The following is a 20691-nucleotide window of genomic DNA, read 5'->3' on the forward strand; positions in this document are numbered from 1 at the left end:
AATGATAGAGGGTATACCCGGAGGTGGAAATGTTGAATGACCGATTGCATCCATGCTTGACTACGCCTCGTCCGGACCATGCGACCCAAGACCCCCCCCCGATATCGACACATTCAGCCGAGAGGGCTTTGGCAAGGGGGGCATAGTTCATGTCAGAGAATAGGCGCATATCCTGTGACATTGTCATGGAGTCAAAACATCCCTCCGCATCAGTTGATTCCGTTTCGCCCATAACGTAATGAATGCAGTATGAAAGCTTCTCTCATGAAAGCCGACCGCTATCACAATTGGTTTCAATTCCCCAAACGCCGCCGCTGATGATACATAAAACGACAGAACTCCCTCGGAGGTGAGGGCAAAAATAAGTGGGAGTGAGAGGCCCGCCGCAGAGATCAAATACGCCACGAGCAAGATATCCCAGTACGAGAAACAAGGAGGATCATCTTAAGAAATGAAGGACAGCCCAGCAAAAGAGGATAAAAATCACGACTCCGCCCCAGAAAATCCACTTATCCTGCCGAGCGCGCCGTTCCACCATCCGAATGGTGTCTCCACTGACGCCCAAGGTATTGGCGACGCTATATAGGCGGCGCTGCGTGCCTTTTAAGACTTCCCGTTGCTGGCCCAGATCTGCCAACACGGCACGGCCCCGATCGAGGAAGTCGTCTAGCTGTGTATTTGTTTGCGCGAAGAAGGATTGTTCGCGCAGAGCGTGCGCTTCCCGACTCTGTGTATGAGGTCCTGCGCCGAAGCTCAGGCCAGAGGATGAAGGAGCAAAGGCAGAGGACGAAGGGAGTGAAGACTGAGCGTAGGGATTTTCCGGGGTAGCGGCATGATGAGGGCGACGACCGAGCAATTCGTTACGGTTGGTGACCGATTGCTGTGGCAAGATCAGTTAGCAAAGCGCAACCAACCTCATGTATTGCGTAGGCTGGGAGAGGGGAATTGCGCGATAGAAATGGAGCTCTGCCCGCGGGGAGACGCACTGCTTCCTCACGCTCTTTGCGGAGGCGGTCAAATTGAGCGCGATAATCTGCAAGTTCGGTGCGAAAGGTCTTGACACGCTCAAAAGCCTTTGCCTGCTTATCTGGGATCAACTCCTTTTTAGATAGCGCTGAGTAGTCATCGATAGTGCGAGAAAGCGAAGACAGCGAGGCAGCAATTTGACCTGACGAGGGGAGACGGGCAAGAGTTAGCCATGAGCCGTGGCATTTCAGGAGAGGATCATCAAGAAGAGACCGTACCTTGGAGCGCGGGTGACGAGGTCGCAGGCGACTGTGAAAATTGATCCAGATCTCGACGTACAGCTGAAGACTGTTTTAATGCGGAGTTGAAGAGAGAATTCTAGCCAGATCAGTATGCGCCATGCACATAAACACGCATATGGGCGAAGACCCAACCATTTTATCAATGTTAATGCACCAGCAAGGGCCAGAGAGTTGAAGATTTCTGGATGGACAGCTCTGGGACGAGACTTCCAGACAAATCAAACAATATTATCTTGGATATCGACCAAATCGCTGAATCGGTGTTTGATTCGGAGAAACGGTTGTGGTTGCGATCTTGTACATTTAAGTCCAACTATCCACAGGACACACGTCTCTGCTCATCGAGGACAGCTTGGTGTTTTTGAGATCTCTGACCGCCTTCCGTGCGCCCCAAAAGCGCCAGCAAAGTCCCACTTACGGCGCATTACGTCAATGCTTCAATATCTAGGTACCGAGACTGCAAGCAACTATCACCGGGCATGCAGACTGATATGTAATAATACTAAAATATCCATGTCCCTCGATCGGGTTAGAACTCGTACGGAGATCTTTAACGGAGCAGAGCGACGCAGAAATGGTATCATTATAACTACCTCTCATGTAGCGTGATAATTGAGCCCGGACTCCGTAATCGCCCAAAACTCGAAAATGACAAATTGAAAAGATACACGCGTCATAATTAAAACGCGAGGCCAGCAGGTGATCAACTGTAAAAGGTGTATGAGACAAAGCAGACCATCCTAGCGCAATGCAATCACCGCTCATCCCCATGCGGAACATTCGCCTATTTAGGGGGGTATTTGTTCTGGAGGAACCACCTAATCGTGAAGCAAGAGCCCGAGTCAGTAAAAAGACGACCCCTCTGGAAATTGTTCCTCTTCCTTCGCGGTTGAAAATGTTACTCACTTGCTCACAAAGTAGTCCACCACGCCAACGGCACCAACAGCTCCAGTCCACAGGCCCACGACCTCCCACGACAATTTGCCCTCCAGGTGCTTGCGATAGGCACCATATCCCAGACCAGCGCTGACTAAGGTGGCCAGGACAGCATTTGTGATGTACACAGGGTTGTCCGAGTTGTCGCTCAGACCCTGAGCCTTGGCCTTGGCGGCCTTGCTCGCCTTGGCTTTCTTTGCAGATGCCTCGCGAGCCTCTTGGGCCTTCTTCTCTTCGGCCTCGCGCTCAAGACGATCAGCCTGAGTGGTAGTCTTGACCTCCTGGTTGAGAAAGTCTGCATCAACGGATTGAACGTGGGGAGAGTCGACGTCAATCAGAGACACAGTGCTCTCAGACTCATCCTTGTAAATGCCACCGACAGGAGGAGCGCGACTGGGTATAAATGATTCCAAATTAGCTCACAGGCGGGGATAAGGATGCTGGGGGCCTAGAATTGTCTGTGGTCGAATTTGACTTACGCCTACGTGAATTTTCATTAGTCCAAAACATGACGGATCGTAGGTGACATTAGAAAACTCACATCCTCGGGGTCCTGCTTGGGGCCCTTGGCAGCAGCGTCGGCGTAAGACATTGTTCTGAAAATGGGTTGATTGAGGAAAAAGGATTGGCAGAGTCTGCAGAGAGGGACAATGAGCACTAGTCAAATGAGAATATGGGAGGGCTCTGCATACTTACTCGGGAAAGGTATTGTGATGCTCAGGGGAAAAATCGGAGCGGGGAGTGCAATCGCTATAAATGGCGTGCAGTGGGCAGATGGGCCGAAGGCAAGGTCGGCCTTGGAACTTTATGACATCACGTCATCGATTTCTCCTCGTGTCAGATGGTCTGGAACACCAGCCACACCCTGGACCTGTCCACCACGGGTCGATCACCCATGTGACGGTGCCAATCGCGACAGTAGTGCATTTCTTTGATTCGCCTACTTTGAAAGCTCAATTTAAATGCAAGGTTTTTTGGGGGAGTTGCTTTCTACAGAGGGGGGTCCGACGAGCTAACTCCATTTGTGACGATGTCAAAGGAGAGAAGCTATGTAGGTACTGTACTTGCACACCTCAGGCTCCTAACGCTATCCACCTATCAGCTACTAACTGGCATGGGGGCATTGATCACATCAGCAGGCATTCGTGCATGTACTGTATCCATTAAGGGCAATGTAGAGTGGATTTAAATATATGTATATCTAGGGTGGTCCACGCCCACACACCTCAGCTATCAAGTAAGTTGCCTGTGCTAGGACATGTTCACTCCATTTGATATCAGGTAGGCCCTAATGCAAATGTTTCTATCGGGACAAGATATATAGTAGTACCACAATTCCAGAAACAACTTATCATCATACCCATTATCTCCATACACACCATTATGCAGCCTCCCAGCCCGGGCTGTGAGAATCTAAGTTAAGCCCGGGCCAGCCTCCAGAGGACGGGTACCACCTACCCCAGCAGCCCTGTAGATATATATTAGGCCCAGTCAGGTGAAAACACCACTGCAGTGGGAATACGTCTTACCTCGAGACTCCCCAGATATTCGAAGCCCGATCTAGTCTGTTCCACTAGATCGAATACCTGAACTTCAGCTCGTCATTATAACAACGCTGTGTCTAAATGGACATACCAATAGACGGCACAACCACGCGAAAAAAAACCAGATAAACGTGATTTGAACAGATATATGAAAGTGGGAGTGAAATTGCTAAAATCGAACACGGACATGAGACCTATGGTGGTCCAAAATAGAAACCATTTTAATACAGATTACATTGTATGAGAACACAAGAGGGAGAATTGGGTCGGGGAACAAATCGCTGGCTAATCCTTTGCTGTGAATTTCTTACAGCAAAAGCTCGAGCGGGTTCTCAACGACCTTCTTCAGCTCCTTGATCCACTCGCCACCAACAGCACCGTCAACGACCTTGTGGTCGAAGCTGCCAGTCACGATGATTTGGTCATCCCACTCAGTCACGGTACCCTCTTCGGTCTCAACGGGAACGGCAACCTTGCGAGTAGTGCCGACGGCCAAGATACCAGCCTGAGGGGGGTTGATGACAGCAGTGAAGCGCTCAACAGCGGGGTTCATGCCCATGTTAGAGATGGTGAAGGTACCGCCCTGGTACTCCTCGGGCTTCAGCTTGTTCTCGCGGGCACGCTTGCCAAGATCCTTGATCTGGTTGGAGATGCTGGACAGGCCGAGACCCTGAACGTTCTTGACGACGGGAGTGATCAGGCCGGAGGGAGTAGCCACGGCAACACTGATGTCAGCGGTGCTGTGCTGGCGAATGACGGTCTGCCCGTTCTCCTCACGCCAGCTGGAGTTGACCTGGGGGACCTTAAGCAAAGCCACTGCGCAGGCCTTGACCAAGAAATCATTGACGGAGAGCTTGTACTTGCCGTCGGCCGAGGCGTTGAGAGCCTGGCGCAGCTTAAGCAACTTAGTGACGGACAGGGTGGTAGAGACAAAGTAGTGGGGGTTGTCAGCCATGGATTGCTTCAGGCGGTTTGCAATGGTCTTGCGCATGGAAGAAATCTGGATGTCCTCGTAGGTAGGGCCAGCAGAAGCGGCGGAACCAGTGGGTTGGTACTTCTCAACGTCCTCCTTGGTAACCACACCGCCACGGCCAGTACCCTTCAGAGCCTTGATGGGAACACCCTTCTCGAGAGCGAGAGCCTTGGCGGCAGGGCTGATCGAGGGCTCACGGTCCAAGCTGGGCTGCAACTTGTCGCCGGAAGTCTCAGGTTCATAGGAGGCAGGCTGTTCGGGGGCGGGAGCCGGGGCCTCGGACTCAGCGCTCTTGGGTTCCTCCTTCTCAGGCTGCGGGGCGGCCTTGTCACCGCCAGCATCGGCCAGAGTGAAAGACTCGAAAGAAGAGACATCGGCACCCTCCTCAACGAGAACAGCGATGGGCTAAGTGACGAAGAAAAAAAAACTTGTTTAGCAGTTTTTCTTCATAAGCGACTCGTCGCAGAAGACTCGGAGAAGTCGTTCCGCGGAGAATGACGGAAAAATTCTTACCGATCCAACAGCGACGTCCTTCTCGCCAGAATCCTTCAGCACCTTCGCGAGAACACCTTCCTCCTGGAACTCAAAGTCCATTTGCGCCTTGTCGGTCTCAATCTCCACCAGCACGTCACCAGGCTGGAGGGAATCACCAGCCTTCTTCTGCCACACGCCGATGTTTCCCGCGGTCATTGTTGGGGACAGAGCAGGCATGCTGATGATAGTGTGGGGAGGGAAAGCTGCAGCGCAAGAGATAATGTCAGGGTAAATCGACTCGGAATGCAGGTTAACCTTTCGTTAAGTGGGAATCATACACTTGGAGGCATAGAAACGGGAGAGCGAGGCCAGGGCGGGCAATTGAGATCTGCGAGAAGGAAAAAAAGGGTCAGTTGAGTTGCGCGTTTCATACGTGAGGCCTGCGAACAAACATACTGAATGACCTCCTGGAACTTATAGGAGACCTGAGGGCGCCGCAAAGAGGCGGCGCCTCGAGACATGAACATGGCACTCGGAGTGCGCATCCGGACAGCGGCAGCAACCATTTTGATCTCGAATTGCCGGGTTATGTGAAAAACAAGGGCTTCCTCGAACAGAAGCTTAAAGAGTGTGAAGGGTCCGGCGCGGGGGAGACGGTGGACAGCCGGGTTTGAAGGAGTTGGGAAGAGAAAGATGGCTCCTAGAGTAATCGGAACTTTTCTGTTGAGCTTCTCAGGTTCCCGGTGAGCGGCCTCTCCCGGATCACGTGATCACCAACAGGACGGCCGCGATGGGACTGAGGTGCCCCATCGCCGCTGACTCAGGACGGTCTAATCCCGATTCGGAGAAGACACGCATCCTATCTCCATATTGAATCAATAACCATACATACTTAAGGAGCAATTGCCGCTGAGCTTCATCCGCTGCCATACAATTCGTCGGCACGTATAGCGCATGCTCCCGCTCTGATTTGAGAGCTCCACCTGGAGTTTCCTTCATCATGGCGGACGTTGACACTAGTTCCGAGCTGTCCCAGCACCCCGCGGCCGACACGACCAGGTTCGAGCAAGTCTCCATGGACACCGATAGACAAGTCCCTCAAGAAGCTTCGCCGACGCTAGTTTCCGACGAGCCATCATTGGGTCCCGAAAACATGGAGGTTTCAAAAGAAGTCGATGCGCAAAAGTCAACAGAGGTCTTTGCTCAGCGACCGGATAATGTACATGAACAAAGCGAGGTTGAAGTCCCGCGGGCGGAAGGAGCAAACTTACAAGAAGACCACGACGACATCAAGCCCGATCTTCCGCCGAAGGATAACGATGACAATGAGAACAAGAGCAAGGAATCAGGGCCGCATCGCTCTCGAACAGTTGCCCCGCAGATTCATGAACCTGAACGGTTTGAAGATCGTGCAGCTGCAGACACACGAATGCGTTCGGATTCGCGATCCACTACAGCGACCTTTGCAACCCATCGATCAACGGCCGTCAGCTCGACTGTGTTCATTGTCACCGCACTCGATACCATCGCCGCATCTCGAGACGCGCGACGAAACAAGGAGCTTGAGGATTCTGTTCAAGTGGCTCTAGCCAATGTAAAACAGTCAGATGGACAGCTTATTGACCCCGAGCTCATCTTTCGCCCACTTCAACTTGCAAGCAAAACCCTTAGTGTCCCTTTGCAAGTGACCGCTCTGGACTGCATTGGGAAGCTCATCACATACTCCTACTTCGCCTTTCCCACTGCAGAAAGCGAAGAAGCCACCCCGGACAAGCCGCCTTTGATTGAGCGAGCAATTGACGCTATTTGCGATTGCTTCGAGAATGAAGCGACTCCCAATGAGATTCAACAACAAATCATCAAGTCTCTGCTGGCAGCTGTGCTCAATGATAAAATTGTGGTTCATGGAGCCGGTCTCCTGAAAGCTGTCCGCCAGATCTACAATATTTTCATCTATTCCAAGTCTAATCAGAACCAACAGATTGCGCAAGGCTCGCTGACGCAGATGGTCAGCACGGTCTTTGAGAGAGTTCGTATCCGTCTGGATCTTAAAGAGCTTCGAAATCGAGAGGTCGACCAGGTCGCTGGCTCGGGTCTGGAAGCAGCTTCAAGTGATCAGTGTCAGGTTTCGGAAGTTGCCTCTGTATCTGTGGTCGATCAAGGCGACCAGGGTGAACTGGGCGAGCAAGCTGATCAGCAAGACCAGCCGGTCAGCAAGGAGCAGAATTCCGAAAAACTCACTCTGCAGAGCTTCGAGTCGCCCAAGGACGTGACATCTCTCAATGACAATGCACCTACAACGGTCACTCGGGCCAAGTTTACGCGTCCCACAAATGGCCGATCTGTGTCTGATATTCCTGAGGAGAGAGAAGATGACAATTCGACTGAGGATGACCTTGATGAAGTCTACGTCAAAGATGCTTTCTTGGTCTTCCGTGCTCTGTGCAAGCTCAGCCACAAGATTCTGGGCCACGATCAGCAGCAAGATATCAAGTCCCAGAATATGCGATCAAAGCTACTTTCTCTCCACCTAATTCACTATCTTATCAACAACCACGTCACGACGTTCACCTCACCACTCGCTACAATCAAAAACAGCAGTTCGTCCAACAGCGAAGTGATGACACTTCTGCAGGCTATCAGGCCCCACCTTTGCCTAAGTCTCAGTCGGAACGGCTCTAGCTCTGTACCTCATGTTTTTAAGGTCTGCTGTGAGATATTTTGGTTGATGCTGAAAGACATGCGGGTGATGATGAAAAAGGAGCTGGAGGTTTTCCTCAAAGAGATATACCTGGCTATTCTTGAGAAGCGGGCGGCGCCTTCTTTCCAGAAACAGTACTTCATGGAGCTTTTGGAAAGGTTGGGAGGAGATCCTCGAGCCTTGGTCGAGATCTATCTGAATTACGATTGTGACCGTACCGCACTGGAAAACATCTTCCAGAATATTGTGGAACAATTGTCACGATATTCAAGTGTCCCTGTCACCACCACGGCTTCTCAGCAACAGTATTTCCAGGAACACCATACCAAAATGATGAGTGTGGGTGCAGAATGGCACCAACGTGGAACCCTGCCCTTATCGCTCACAACTGCCAACATTGTCCCACCTCCCCAGCCCCCTACTCCGAACATTCCATCAGACTATATCCTCAAGCACCAAGCCGTGGAATGTCTTGTGGAAATGCTTAGATCTCTGGATAATTGGGGCTCTCAGCGCCAGGGAGACCACGCAGCTGCCGCCGCTCCTGCCCAGTCTATCGGAACTAACAGATCTCACGACATGTCTCGCGACTCTCTCGATACACACATTCTCTCCTCTCCCCGTCCAGAAGTGAGTGAAGCTGGCACTGGTCAATCCACTCCCCTGCCCGACGATGACCCAAGTGAGATTGAGAGGGTAAAGCAGCGAAAGACGGCCATGATGAACGCGATTCAACAGTTCAATTTCAAGCCGAAGCGTGGGATAAAACTACTATTGTCTGAAGGCTTCATTCGCTCAGATTCCCCAGAGGACATTGCCAGTTTTTTGCTGCGCAATGATCGCCTGGACAAAGCCATGCTCGGCGAGTATTTGGGCGAGGGCGAGGCCGAAAATATCGCGATTATGCATCAGTTTGTGGATCAAATGGATTTCACCAAACGTCGCTTTGTTGATGCTCTCCGGTCTTTTCTGCAACATTTCCGTCTGCCAGGCGAAGCCCAAAAAATTGACCGTTTCATGCTTAAGTTTGCTGAACGCTACACCACCCATAATCCAAACGCCTTCGCAAACGCAGATACAGCGTACGTTCTGTCATACTCTGTGATCCTCCTGAACACCGACCTTCACAGCTCAAAGATGAAAGGACGGCGGATGAGCAAGGAAGACTTTATCAAAAACAACCGTGGTATCAACGACAGCCAGGACTTGCCAACGGAGTATCTCAACGCTATATACGACGAGATTGCCAGCAATGAGATTGTACTGGACACGGAAAGAGAGCACGCTGCCAATTTGGGCATTCAAACCTCCGCCCCAGCTGGTCTCGCATCTCGAGCTGGGCAAGTGTTTGCCACGGTTGGCAGAGACATTCAAGGCGAAAAGTACGCCCAAGCTTCCGAAGAAATGGCCAACAAGACGGAGCAGCTATATCGCTCTCTGATCAGAGCTCAGCGTAAAACTGCTGTCCGAGACGCATTATCCCGCTTCATTCCAGCTACGTCGGTCCGACACGTTGGGTCCATGTTTAACGTCGTGTGGATGTCGTTCCTGTCAGGCTTATCCGCCCCAATGCAGGATACCCAGAATCTCCAGACAATTCGTCTTTGCATGGAGGGCCTCAAACTGGCGATTCGAATCAGTTGCACCTTTGATTTGGAAACTCCTCGCCTTGCCTTTGTCACTGCCTTGGCTAGATTCACCAACTTGGGTAATGTTCGTGAGATGATGCCGAAAAATGTAGAGGCCTTGAAGGTGCTGCTGGATGTTGCCTATACCGAGGGCAACCGTCTTGGAAGCTCCTGGAGGGAGATACTTACTTGTGTCAGCCAGCTGGATCGCTTGCAGCTCCTTAGTGATGGCGTGGATGAGGGTTCATTGCCCGATGTCTCTCGAGCACCGACCTCATCTTCAGATACTGCTTCTCGCAAGTCTATGCAAAGCTCCCGAAGACCAAGGCCTCGCTCTGTTGGTGGACCTTCTGCTTTCCGAATGGAGGTTGCCATGGAAAGTCGATCTGCCGATATGGTTCGCGGCGTTGATCGAATTTTCACCAACACTGCGAATCTTTCTCACGAAGCTATCATAGACTTCGTCCGAGCGCTGAGTGAGGTCAGCTGGCAAGAAATCCAATCATCTGGACATAGTGAATCACCTCGCACCTACAGCTTGCAGAAGCTTGTGGAAATCAGCTACTATAACATGACTCGTGTCAGGATTGAGTGGTCTAAAATTTGGGAGGTTCTTGGGCAGCATTTCAACCAAGTTGGCTGTCACTCAAACACTACTGTGGTCTTCTTCGCTTTAGACTCATTGCGACAATTGTCCATGCGCTTTATGGAAATTGGAGAGCTCCCAGGATTCAAATTTCAAAAAGATTTCTTGAAGCCTTTTGAACATGTCATGGCCAATAGCACAACTGCTGCTGTCAAGGACATGATTCTTCGTTGTTTGATCCAAATGATCCAGGCGCGGGGCGACAACATTCGATCTGGATGGAAAACAATGTTTGGTGTCTTTACTGTGGCCGCTCGCGAGCCTTACGGTACGTTTGGATCTTTTACTCGACCCGACTATTGATTTGATTAGAATACATATTAACAAGCTTTGCAGAGGGTATTGTGAATATGGCCTTCGATCATGTTACACAAGTCTACAACACACGCTTCGGAATCGTCATTACTCAGGGCGCTTTTGCAGACCTCATTGTCTGTTTGACGGAATTCTCGAAGAACATCAAGTTTCAAAAGAAGTCTTTACAGGCCATTGAGACCCTCAAGTCTACGGTCACAAAAATGCTGCGGACGCCGGAGTGCCCGCTGTCTCATCGGGCCGGTACTGCTGCCGCGACTTTCCAAGAAGACGGGACCAATCTCGCCAAGCAACTGACGCGCCAGTCACAGGAAGAGCAATTCTGGTATCCAATCCTGATTGCTTTCCAGGATGTGTTAATGACGGGAGACGACCTCGAAGTTCGGTCTCGTGCGTTGACATACCTGTTTGATACGCTTATTCGCTATGGCGGAGACTTCCCGCGAGACTTTTGGGATGTGCTTTGGCGCCAGTTGCTCTGTCCAATCTTCGTGGTGCTGCAGTCAAAGTCCGAAATGTCCAAGGTTCCTAACCATGAGGATCTCTCTGTCTGGCTCTCCACAACTATGATACAGGCATTGCGTAACATGATTGCCCTCTTCACTCACTATTTCGATGCACTAGAGTACATGCTTGGTCGGTTTTTGGAGTTGCTCACATTGTGCATATGCCAAGAAAACGATACCATTGCTCGCATTGGCAGTAACTGTCTCCAACAGTTGATTCTGCAAAACGTCTCCAAATTCCGGGAAGAGCATTGGACTCAGATTGTGGGCGCTTTCGTTGAGCTGTTCAGCAAGACCACTGCATACGAGCTCTTCACTGCTGCAGCTTCTATGTCGAAGCTGACCGACGGCCCAGCTTTGACTTCCAGTAATGGCGATGTTGCTCAGGTCGAGGAGTCATCAGCAGATTTGCCCGAGTCGTTTCAGGGAAATGGTTCACAAAGTACTGCCTCTCTCCACGAAGAAGGGAACCCGCCGGCCCAAAGCGAAGCTCGTGTGGAGCTTGAGGACTATCGGCCCCAAACAGACACCTCGCAGCAACCCGCAGCGGTTACTGCTGCGCGTCGCCGCTTCTTCAATAGGATCATCACGAACTGTGTGCTTCAATTGCTTATGATTGAAACCGTCCATGAGCTCTTTTCGAATGATAACGTCTATGCTCAAATTCCGAGTCACGAGCTTCTACGATTGATGGGTCTTTTGAAAAAGAGTTACCAGTTTGCCAAGAAGTTCAACGAGGACAAAGACCTTCGTATGCAACTATGGCGGCAGGGCTTCATGAAGCAACCGCCTAATTTACTCAAGCAAGAAAGTGGGAGCGCAGCTACTTACGTGCATATTTTGTTCCGGATGTACCATGATGAGCGACAAGAGAGGCAAAGCAGTCGCGACGAGACTGAAGCCGCTCTCATCCCGTAAGCCAATGACACCTTGTCTCCCTCTCCAAATCTATTGAAGGCTGGCTAACTTCTCTTTTTACCCTTCTCTAGACTCTGCGCCGATATCATTCGCAGCTTCGTCCGCCTCGATGAAGAAAGTCAACATCGCAATATCGTGGCATGGCGACCCGTGGTGGTAGATGTGATCGATGGGTACAACAACTTTCCGCAAGAAGGATTTGAGAAGCACATTGATACGTTCTATCCGCTCGGTGTCGATCTTTTGGGTCGCGACCTTAATCCTGAGATTCGCATCGCATTGCAGGCCCTTCTCCGTCGCATTGGCGAGGTCCGACTCGGCCTCGCACCCTCCAATCCGCTGGATGCTCCCATCAGCCCGCGAAGCTCCATCTCCCAAAAGGGATCACGTCGTGAGAGTCAGACTACCCAGTAGAAGGACCTTCCGGCGTGATTTCGTCCTTTACCGTTGCGATATCCTTGCCAACCAATGTGGATTCCAAGGTGCTTTTGGCGTTTGATTCCCTCCCCTGCGTTTCTGCAATCCCTGATACTCCTTATTTCTGCCCCTTACCCCCCTGCTTCCTTTAGCATCGCCGTTGCCGTACCGATAGAGATGACATTCATGTGTACTGATAAGTTGTGGGGAGTCTCTATTTTGTGTTCAATATATTCTATAGGTTTTTCATTCTCACTTCCAGCAACGGCGGCACGTCGCCCGCCTGGAAATGAGTGAGCAGTCCATCCATGTCATTCTCAGTCATCCCGACCAAGTCATCTAGACTCCACGATTCACAGACCGCGGACATCCTTGAAGTCCAGGGTTAGCGATTGAAGCATGAAGTGTAGAAATTTGGCTAGACAGCCTGTTGATCAAGAAGGAAACTTTCTTACCATTTCATGCGTTTCGGCCCTACACTCGGCTCAGGCGCGACCTTGCGTAGTTTCATCCGCAATTTGCCCACATTCTCAATGGCAGCGCCGATGTTACTTGGCAGTGCTTCGGCAATTCTCTTGCGAACCAAGCTGGCAAGCTTCGGGCCGTTGCCATTGGTGCTCACCATGATCTGCAATGGGCCATCCCGATGCATGCTGCCAAAGTAAAAGTCACATTCGGGCGGGACATCGGCAATATTTGCCGGAATGCGTCGCTCTTTGCATAGTTTCCAAACCTGGGTTGAAGCCACTGGGTCGTCGATCGCACATAGGACCATGTCGGCACCATCCAAATCACTCGGTTCAAAGTTGCGATCAATGTGCTTGACTTGCTTTTCAGCGACACGGTAAGCGACCTCTTCATTGAGGCCAGAGGCGGGACAAACGACAGTCACCCGGGCATCGGCGTTGAGGGTGAGTACTATCCGACCAGCGGCCACCTGTGAGGAAAGAATGTGAGTCATCTCGGCTGAACAACAAGCCCACTTTTGCTATATGGTGTGTATCCGCGACTGCCAGCGATGCGGTTGCCTTTTGGTAGCAGCTTACCTCTCCACCACCCACGACAAGGACATGCTTGTCCCGAATTTGCCAGGCAACAATCAGCGATCCACCGCCTTGAATCTCTGGAAACTGGGCCATGATGGATGATGATCCTGTGTGTTGCGAGAGGGCTGTGTCGAGGATCTAGTCTTGGGCTCCGGAGAGTCGATTATCGCCCGCGGTCATGCACGATAAGCGTGGGGTAAGGTTGTACGGCAGTCCACACCGCCCACAGCTGCAAGTTCGGGGCCACTGACCCGCAGAATCTTTTTTTTTTCTTTCCGCCCCCTACTTCTTCCACTTCTGCCTTCCCACTCTTTCAATTTCCTCTCAATTGTCCCTCTCTTCAAAAGGGCCGCCATGCGGGGTGTGCAGATCTTTTCGGGTAACTCCCACCCAGCTCTTGCAGAGACCATTTGCGAGCGATTGGGTGCCTCGCCTGCTCCAGCCGATCTGGGTAAATTTGCCAATGGCGAGACCAGCGTCAATATCGGTGTCTCGGTCCGCAACCAGGATGTTTACATTGTGCAAAGTGGCAGCAGCAAGATCAATGACAGTGTGATGGAGTTGCTGATTATGATCTCGGCTTGCAAAGGTGGTTCTGCCAAGTCGATTACTGGTAAGCTGTCGTTTCGATTCGGTCCCTCACGCGTAGCAACGTCAGTGGGAGCCATTTTCTGACGTCCGTCTCTTTACTTCTAGCGGTCATGCCGTATGCTGCCTGTTCTGCCTGAAGGCTCAAATATGTGATCGTCGGATGCTGACCCACTGACGAGATATTTCCCCTACTCGCGTCAATCCAAGAAGAAAAGTCACCGCGGTGCCATCACGGCTCGTATGCTGGCCAATCTACTTTCGATCGCCGGCGTGGACCATGTGATCACCATGGACTTGCACGTAGGTTGATGCATCTTTGAAACCGCCAATCTTGCCTCTTTTGGATGATCTTGGTGTTGATTGGATTTCAATAGGCATCCCAGATGCAAGGCTTTTTTGGCAAGCCTGTCGACAACCTCTTCGCTGAGCCGTTCATTGCCCGCTGGATTCGGATGAACGTGTCAGGGTGGAGGGACGCGGTTGTCGTGAGCAAAAATGCTGGCGGCACCAAGCGAGTCACTTCGCTTGCCGACACGCTGAAATTGAATTTTGGTATTGTCGCCACCGACCGACGCCGCCCCAAGGTTGCCGCCAATGCGATGTCAGACAGCATGGTATTCTTCGACGCTGTCGAGGACGAGTCACGAGCTCAAAGGGAGCCGCAACCCTTTGAGCTTCGGCTTCAGCGGTCCAAGGCGGCGTCTTCTATCGCAGAGGAGAAGGAACAAGACGAGTCTCCTGAAGAATTGTTGCGTCCAGAAACCCCGCCTGCGGCCCGCCGGCCATCGGAGCTCGAGGTTGAGTATACTGACGTCCGTGTTCGTGATGTCGTTACAGGCCGCCTTGTCCAGGGTCACTTGGTTGATGACGACTACCATCCGGCATCGGATTCTCAATCCAGTGGAACTACCCCCGGTGCAGGCGCCGATGCCAGTCCTAGTGGACAGGGAGAGGATAACGAGATCGTCTCAGAGACGATGATGAATTCCATGATGTCCAGTGTCGCATCTCTACCTCCCGACCATGCTCTGGGCGGCTCGTTTGACGCGGGTGAATCAGACGATGAGGCCAACGTTGCTGGTCCCGATCACGAGCGGACCATTACTTTGGTCGGTGAAGTGCGCAATCGCCCTGTCTTCCTCGTGGATGACATGATTGACAAGAGTGGATCATGGATTGCCGCCGCAGAAACAGTGGTCAAGCGTGGCGGAGCTGCCAAGGTATACTGCATCGCCACCCACGGCTTGTTCAGCGCGGAATCGCTGGACCAGATGGAGGCTTGCCCTTGTATTGACCACATCGTCGTGACCAATACTTTCCCGATCGAGCCGTCGATGCTCAAGCGATCAAAGAAGCTGATTGTCATTGACATCTCGACTCTTCTGGCTGAGAGCATTCGGCGGCATCATTACGGTGAAAGGTAGGCGTCTTGTCAACTCGTGTCATGCCGTGGTTGACCGGTGTCGCTAATTCGGTCCTGCCCGTATAGTGTCTCGGCTCTCTTTCAACTTAATGACTAAATGATGGTCCCATAACGGGCGGATGGCCGTGATGAACTAAATATGAACTCTATTATTAACCCTCTAGGACGACGTCGACCATTGATCTGCAGACTCCCGAGTTCTCTGCGTTTCTCCATTACAATTGCATGATACCATAAAATCTCGCTTGATCGAATGAGAAACCATGCTTTCTGAGAAGTGTGTCTCTTCCAGACCGCCTGTAAATCTCTCCAACCCATGACCCCCGCATCTCGTTCGATGCCGGCCCCCCTTTTCTTTTCTTTTATGTTTCCCTTTTTCTCTTGCGATAAAATTTGTTTCGATTTCTCTTCACCCAGCGATGCAGTCCACTCTGGGTACTGCAGGAGCATCTCGTCACCCACGAGGTGTTCTTAACGGAGCGTTGGCAGAACAAATACCGTGTCTGCTCTTGACTGTTCTTCTTTGGTCTTTCTCTTCGAGAATGGCGGAAGGGAGCATGATCGTGCAGGCTCGACGAGGACCGAAGGCACCAGTTTCTTCAAGTTGAAAAGATTCCCTTGGGATCTTTTTGATGCCTTCTGGCAATGGAGCTGGTGCAAGAGAACCCCTCGAACATTATGGTAATCCACGATAAAAGTTGCGTACTAAGATACAAGTCACGTACCAATAGCAAATATTTGACTTTGACTCTACCATGTTGATTCCATGGCTCTCTCTCTCTCTCTCCCTCTCTCCATCTCTCCATCTTGCACGGAAAGTGGAGGATAGGCCTTGGATGAATTGGTTTCATGAGATTCCGAGCTCTCTCCGTACTCTCTGAAAAGTGCGGTGACGTCGACACTGCTCTGAAGCGATCAAAGGTCCGACTTTGTCTGGCAAATTGGCCTGGTTCGCAATGGTCGATCCAAGAGCGCCCCCTTGCCAGTGGCCAAGTTCAATTGTTCTGATCCTGATGAGATTATTTTCGGGTGATTTTTCTTTCTCTCTTTCTTGTTCCTTTCTGCAAATACCCTCTTTGGAACGGGGATTGTTATGCTTGCGGTTGTACTTTGTGCGACCTAACCTCATATGGAGGCATGTTTGTAGTCCCATCCGGATGGGACAAAAATCAGGCTCGTGTTCGGTACTTTCTTTTACCCGTCGAAGCAAGCTCAATCGAATTGGGGACTCTGGAGAATCCCCGCGGGTCCATGTAACATACACAACAAGTGCTCTGATACTGGCACAGAAACCTGAATCGGAGATGACAGGTCCTGATCGGAACTGAATACATTTTGTACGGAGGGACAAACGTTCCGATATGGACGTTGCATTCCGATATGGGCTCCAGCGCTGCGGCAAATCCCAACCGAATATGCACCTCGTCAAAAGACCAGCCGCGCGAAACAGGCACCCGAACACATCATGTGCAGTGGCGCACTGAAAGCCGAAGTCGGAGCCCGTGCCATTGGCATAGCAGATACATGGCTGGAAAGACTGAGATGTGAGGAGAGAGTAGAGTTGAAACACTGGATGTGGTTTACGTCCCTGCTGAGTCTGGCGGGGCGTCCTCGAGGAAAGGATGGGGATCTCCTGGAGATCGATGGATTCTGTACACAGATCAGATCGACATGGTGCTCTCTCTCTCTCTCTCTCTTTCTCACCGAGTGTGAGCGCAAATATTGATGTTTTGATCAATAGGTGTCCATTGGAGTACCTGAGAGCATCCATCGCCCTGATTGAGACCCAAAGTACCTCCTCCTCAACGGGAACCCTGTCCTCAAGCTGGGCGTCACCAAGTACCGAACGCAGCGCGCGCCATCCGGACAGCTTCCAGAAATTAAGATTGCAGTAGTTTCTGGAAGGCGCGGCTCCTCGGTTGGTCACGACGGCTGGAAGGGAAGCGCCTGCGTAACAATGGCCCGGGGTCGAGGCGCCTGGTTGATCATCTTGAATGGAAGACTGGCCGCTGGGTGACATGGACAGGGGCATGAACCGACTGCATGCATATATGGATAGAGATGGGTCTTGATGACAAGATAGAGTCGTGCCCCCCCCCCCCCCCCCCCCCCCCCCCCCCCCCCCCCCCCCCCCCCCCCCCCCCCCCGATTTGTTACCACGCCAGCCAGGGCTGTCAACCATATTGATGGCCGGGCCCCATGGTTCCCAGTGGCGGTGATGCTATCCTGCATAGCTTATTTTACAACCGATCCGATCTGACCTATTTGGTGCATTGGATCGCATTGCATAATGCTTAAACCTGTTTTCTGGACTTTGGTTTATTCCTAGTTTCGTCTTCTCCGTCCGGGACCTTTGGTTGCCTTGGATTTCAAAGACCAGTCACCTTGGACCAACGTTCTATACTCTACAGAACCACGACTTTTATGGCTGTGCCCCAGGAGCACTTCCTTTCATTTTCCTTCCTTTCCATCCAAGTGGAGTGCTCTAGACGAGTCAACAATCCAACCTCGATCGTGGAAGCGAAGCCGCAGGGTGACCAAAAGTCCACAGGAATCGGAACCCACCTGCCTGTCGAGTGTGGAGCCCGAGAAAAAGCTCACAGCGCACTACTCCCGTCGTGGTCTAGTCCAGTCGACTAAGCCAAGTATACTCACCACGATCAGCCTATATGGTTCCAGCTTGGATTGAAGGCCTCCATTTCCCGCCCTTCCGCGCTTCTAGACCCGTGAGGTGGGCCGAGTGTGAGAGATGTGATGTATCCAGCTGAGAACGCCAGGTCAAAATCACGGATCTCTTTCATTTGCGAGGGTCATATTCGGGTCCCTCCACACTCGGGAAAAAGGAAAGAGGTCGACGGTCCTCTAGACCGGTTCCGGCCAGCCTTCAACTCGCTCGCTCCCAGTACCATCTTCATGATGAGAAGCACTGGCTCCCCCAAGAACCAGCATATTTGCTCACCTCGTTCTGTATAGGTCGCAGCGCTGTCGGGGCTATCACGAAGCGGATTCCATCTGTCTCCTCTCCGAGACCCACCAGTACACGGGTTCCCATTCTCATGAAGATGATCCTGGATGATTGTGAAAATGTTCATTTTTTTCTTCTTATTTTGGCTTTGATTGCCACTTTTCTGCCTCCCTCACTGAGAGAGGATCGGTTTTTGGGGGATATGTATGTAATGTTTGAACATGCGCGATCCCTTGATGCACCTCGCCATGAATAGGCGAGGATCGACGGCCAGCGGAGGGTTCTCATCGGCACGGTTCCAGCTCGAGGGTCCCGGGAGACTGTTGAGCCAAACTGACGGAAGACCCGATGGAAAGAAACATTTTGGGGGCGGACAAATAATACCTCCACCTTTTCTCCCTTTCTCCCTTTTCTCCCTTTTCTTCCTTTTCTTCCTTTTCTTCCTTTTTTTTTTTTTTGTTTTTCTTTAGGGCTCTCCTAGCTTCCAGAACCCTGCACGAGGAAAAAGATGCGGTTTGATGTTTGTGTCCGTTCTAGAGGCTGCGTTTCAATCCGGACAGTTTCCGTCCCTTTGGAACTCGATCATCCTCGTCGGGTACATGTGAACTGTCCATAGGTTGCCGGCATCATAATAGTAGCAAAGCAGGAATAGGTATTAGGCTGCACTTTGTAGAACACGGGTCACGACGAGGTACGGGGGGTGAGGTTGTCACTAAATCATGACTTGGGTGACCTGGTCGCAGGCACGGGCACGGGCACCTATGCCGATCGCCTTTCTGGAGATGATGAGGTCCATACTCGTATTGACGACTAAGTATTCCAAATTCTTACTTGCCGGTGACCCTCATCTCATATGAGGCTACCGGTGCCTGACAGGTCAATTGTCACGGCCCTCACCCTCTTTCGGTCTTTGCAGGGTTGGGGGCTCCCGAACCGGAGAATGAAGCTGGTTCGATCTTGTCTGCACCTTCTCTGCAACGAATCGGATAATCTTAGTTGATCTTCGTCGACTGGAGCCTTTGAGCTGAAGCAGAACCTCATTCAGATCTTTGTCTGTCATGGACTGTTTGAAAGATCACTCTCCGATTCGTCATCTCATCGACGTCCGCACTGTTGCGTACAGTCTGGGAAGGCCATTGCTCCGTCTCTTGGGCACTTGTCAGGCGACACGAGCTCATCTGCAGTATACCGGATCCTCCTCAATCAGTCGGTCTCTGCTGAATATTCTCTGTGTGTTCTGACTGCACATTTATTCTGGTGTTGCCTGCTCATTCACTTGTGTCACCTCGACCTTCTAAACACTGTGCCTCCCGTGTATTTTGATTCTTTTTTTTTAAAAAAAAAAAAAAGAAAAAGAAAAAACAACTGTTTGTCTTCTGACGGGCAATGTTCCTATCCATTCAATGTCGGCCAACTCCAAATATGCCCAAAAAGAAATCAACCCTCGTATAGAATTTAAAAGATCTTATGACAGACAAAAGATGGGGAATTAATCCAGCTCACATATGTCTCCCTTGTTTCATTCAGTGCTGGTGCAGGACTCTGTTCGACCCTCGTCGGCTGCCCCCCCTTCCCCACTATCTTTCCCACTCATTCTGTTCTTTTTCTTCTAATTTTTTTTTTTAGCTTGCATTAGTTCCGGTGTTCTTTTGGGCCAAATCGGAATCTCAGTTCCCTGACTTTCCCCCCCCCCCATCGCGCCCGCGAGTCAATGACTTCGTACGGAAGCCAATGGCATGCACCAGATTGTCGGGGCTCTCGACTTGGGAATTTGATAATCCTCTTCTCTTCGGCTCCCCTCCCTCACCGAGGCTGCTCTCTCCCGGCCTTCCGTCGCATTCTCAACCGGCTCTCTTTCTTTCTCTCTCTCCTGCTCTCATGTTCAGTCATCCTGGACTTACTCATTGGCAATCGCCACAAATCATTTTATCGGAATTATGGGCACATGATCAAACTCTCCGGTCCCAACGAAACCGCGGACAGATCGAAAGTTCGATACGTTCTGCACGGTGACGCGGATCCGCCGAGAAATCCCACATTAAGCGATTTAGTGGCTCGATCTATGAATCCACTTCCGTCAAGGTGTGGTCTATGATGGTGCTTTTCCCTTTTTTTTGTGGATTTCCTTCACTTTGCTCTACCTTTTCACCAATCAGGAAAAAAAACAAAGTACTATCGGGGGAAGATTGGTTTAAGAAAGAAAAAAAAAAGAAAGGCAAAAAGACAAAAGCCCCTCCCCCTTCCCCCCATATACAAAAGTCCAGGGCAAGAATCGACTATCGAACGAAAAAAAAAAAATGGAATGAGCAGAAAGAAGAAAAGACAAAAAAAACAAAAAGG

The 20691-nt window shown here is 51.2% G+C and overlaps 6 protein-coding genes across 6 annotated transcripts; 2 read left to right on the top strand and 4 right to left on the bottom strand.

Annotated features, from left to right (window-relative positions):
- Positions 1–439: 439 nt before the first annotated feature.
- POX_e06185 (Protein transport protein B) lies at positions 440–2796 on the bottom strand (the record flags this gene model as incomplete). Its single annotated transcript, XM_050115009.1, has 4 exons — positions 440–880; positions 987–1314; positions 2175–2597; positions 2732–2796. 4 exons carry the CDS (start codon positions 2794–2796, stop codon positions 440–442), a joined length of 1257 nt encoding a protein of 418 aa, XP_049967469.1.
- A 1259-nt stretch (positions 2797–4055) lies between these two features.
- On the bottom strand, positions 4056–5761 carry POX_e06186 (Dihydrolipoyllysine-residue acetyltransferase component of pyruvate dehydrogenase complex; the record flags this gene model as incomplete). The annotated part of the gene is made up of 4 exons (XM_050115010.1): positions 4056–5126; positions 5235–5458; positions 5534–5583; positions 5652–5761. 4 exons carry the CDS (start codon positions 5759–5761, stop codon positions 4056–4058), a joined length of 1455 nt encoding a protein of 484 aa, XP_049967470.1.
- Positions 5762–6195: 434 nt separating this feature from the next.
- POX_e06187 (uncharacterized protein) lies at positions 6196–12323 on the top strand (the record flags this gene model as incomplete). The annotated part of the gene is made up of 3 exons (XM_050115011.1): positions 6196–10438; positions 10507–11905; positions 11981–12323. 3 exons carry the CDS (start codon positions 6196–6198, stop codon positions 12321–12323), a joined length of 5985 nt encoding a protein of 1994 aa, XP_049967471.1.
- Positions 12324–12561: 238 nt separating this feature from the next.
- Positions 12562–13465, bottom strand: POX_e06188 (Siroheme biosynthesis protein met8; the record flags this gene model as incomplete). Its single annotated transcript, XM_050115012.1, has 3 exons — positions 12562–12697; positions 12782–13263; positions 13373–13465. 3 exons carry the CDS (start codon positions 13463–13465, stop codon positions 12562–12564), a joined length of 711 nt encoding a protein of 236 aa, XP_049967472.1.
- A 261-nt stretch (positions 13466–13726) lies between these two features.
- On the top strand, positions 13727–15387 carry POX_e06189 (Ribose-phosphate pyrophosphokinase 1; the record flags this gene model as incomplete). The annotated part of the gene is made up of 4 exons (XM_050115013.1): positions 13727–13985; positions 14069–14078; positions 14143–14263; positions 14338–15387. 4 exons carry the CDS (start codon positions 13727–13729, stop codon positions 15385–15387), a joined length of 1440 nt encoding a protein of 479 aa, XP_049967473.1.
- Positions 15388–16233: 846 nt separating this feature from the next.
- On the bottom strand, positions 16234–17406 carry POX_e06190 (uncharacterized protein; the record flags this gene model as incomplete). Its single annotated transcript, XM_050115014.1, has 1 exon — positions 16234–17406. The coding sequence occupies one exon, from the start codon at positions 17404–17406 to the stop codon at positions 16234–16236; it is 1173 nt and encodes a 390-aa protein (XP_049967474.1).
- Between the last annotated feature and the right edge of the window lie 3285 nt (positions 17407–20691).

The sequence above is a fragment of the Penicillium oxalicum genome, chromosome V (genome assembly GCF_001723175.1).
Source record: "Penicillium oxalicum strain HP7-1 chromosome V, whole genome shotgun sequence".
NCBI classification, from domain to species: domain Eukaryota; kingdom Fungi; phylum Ascomycota; class Eurotiomycetes; order Eurotiales; family Aspergillaceae; genus Penicillium; species Penicillium oxalicum.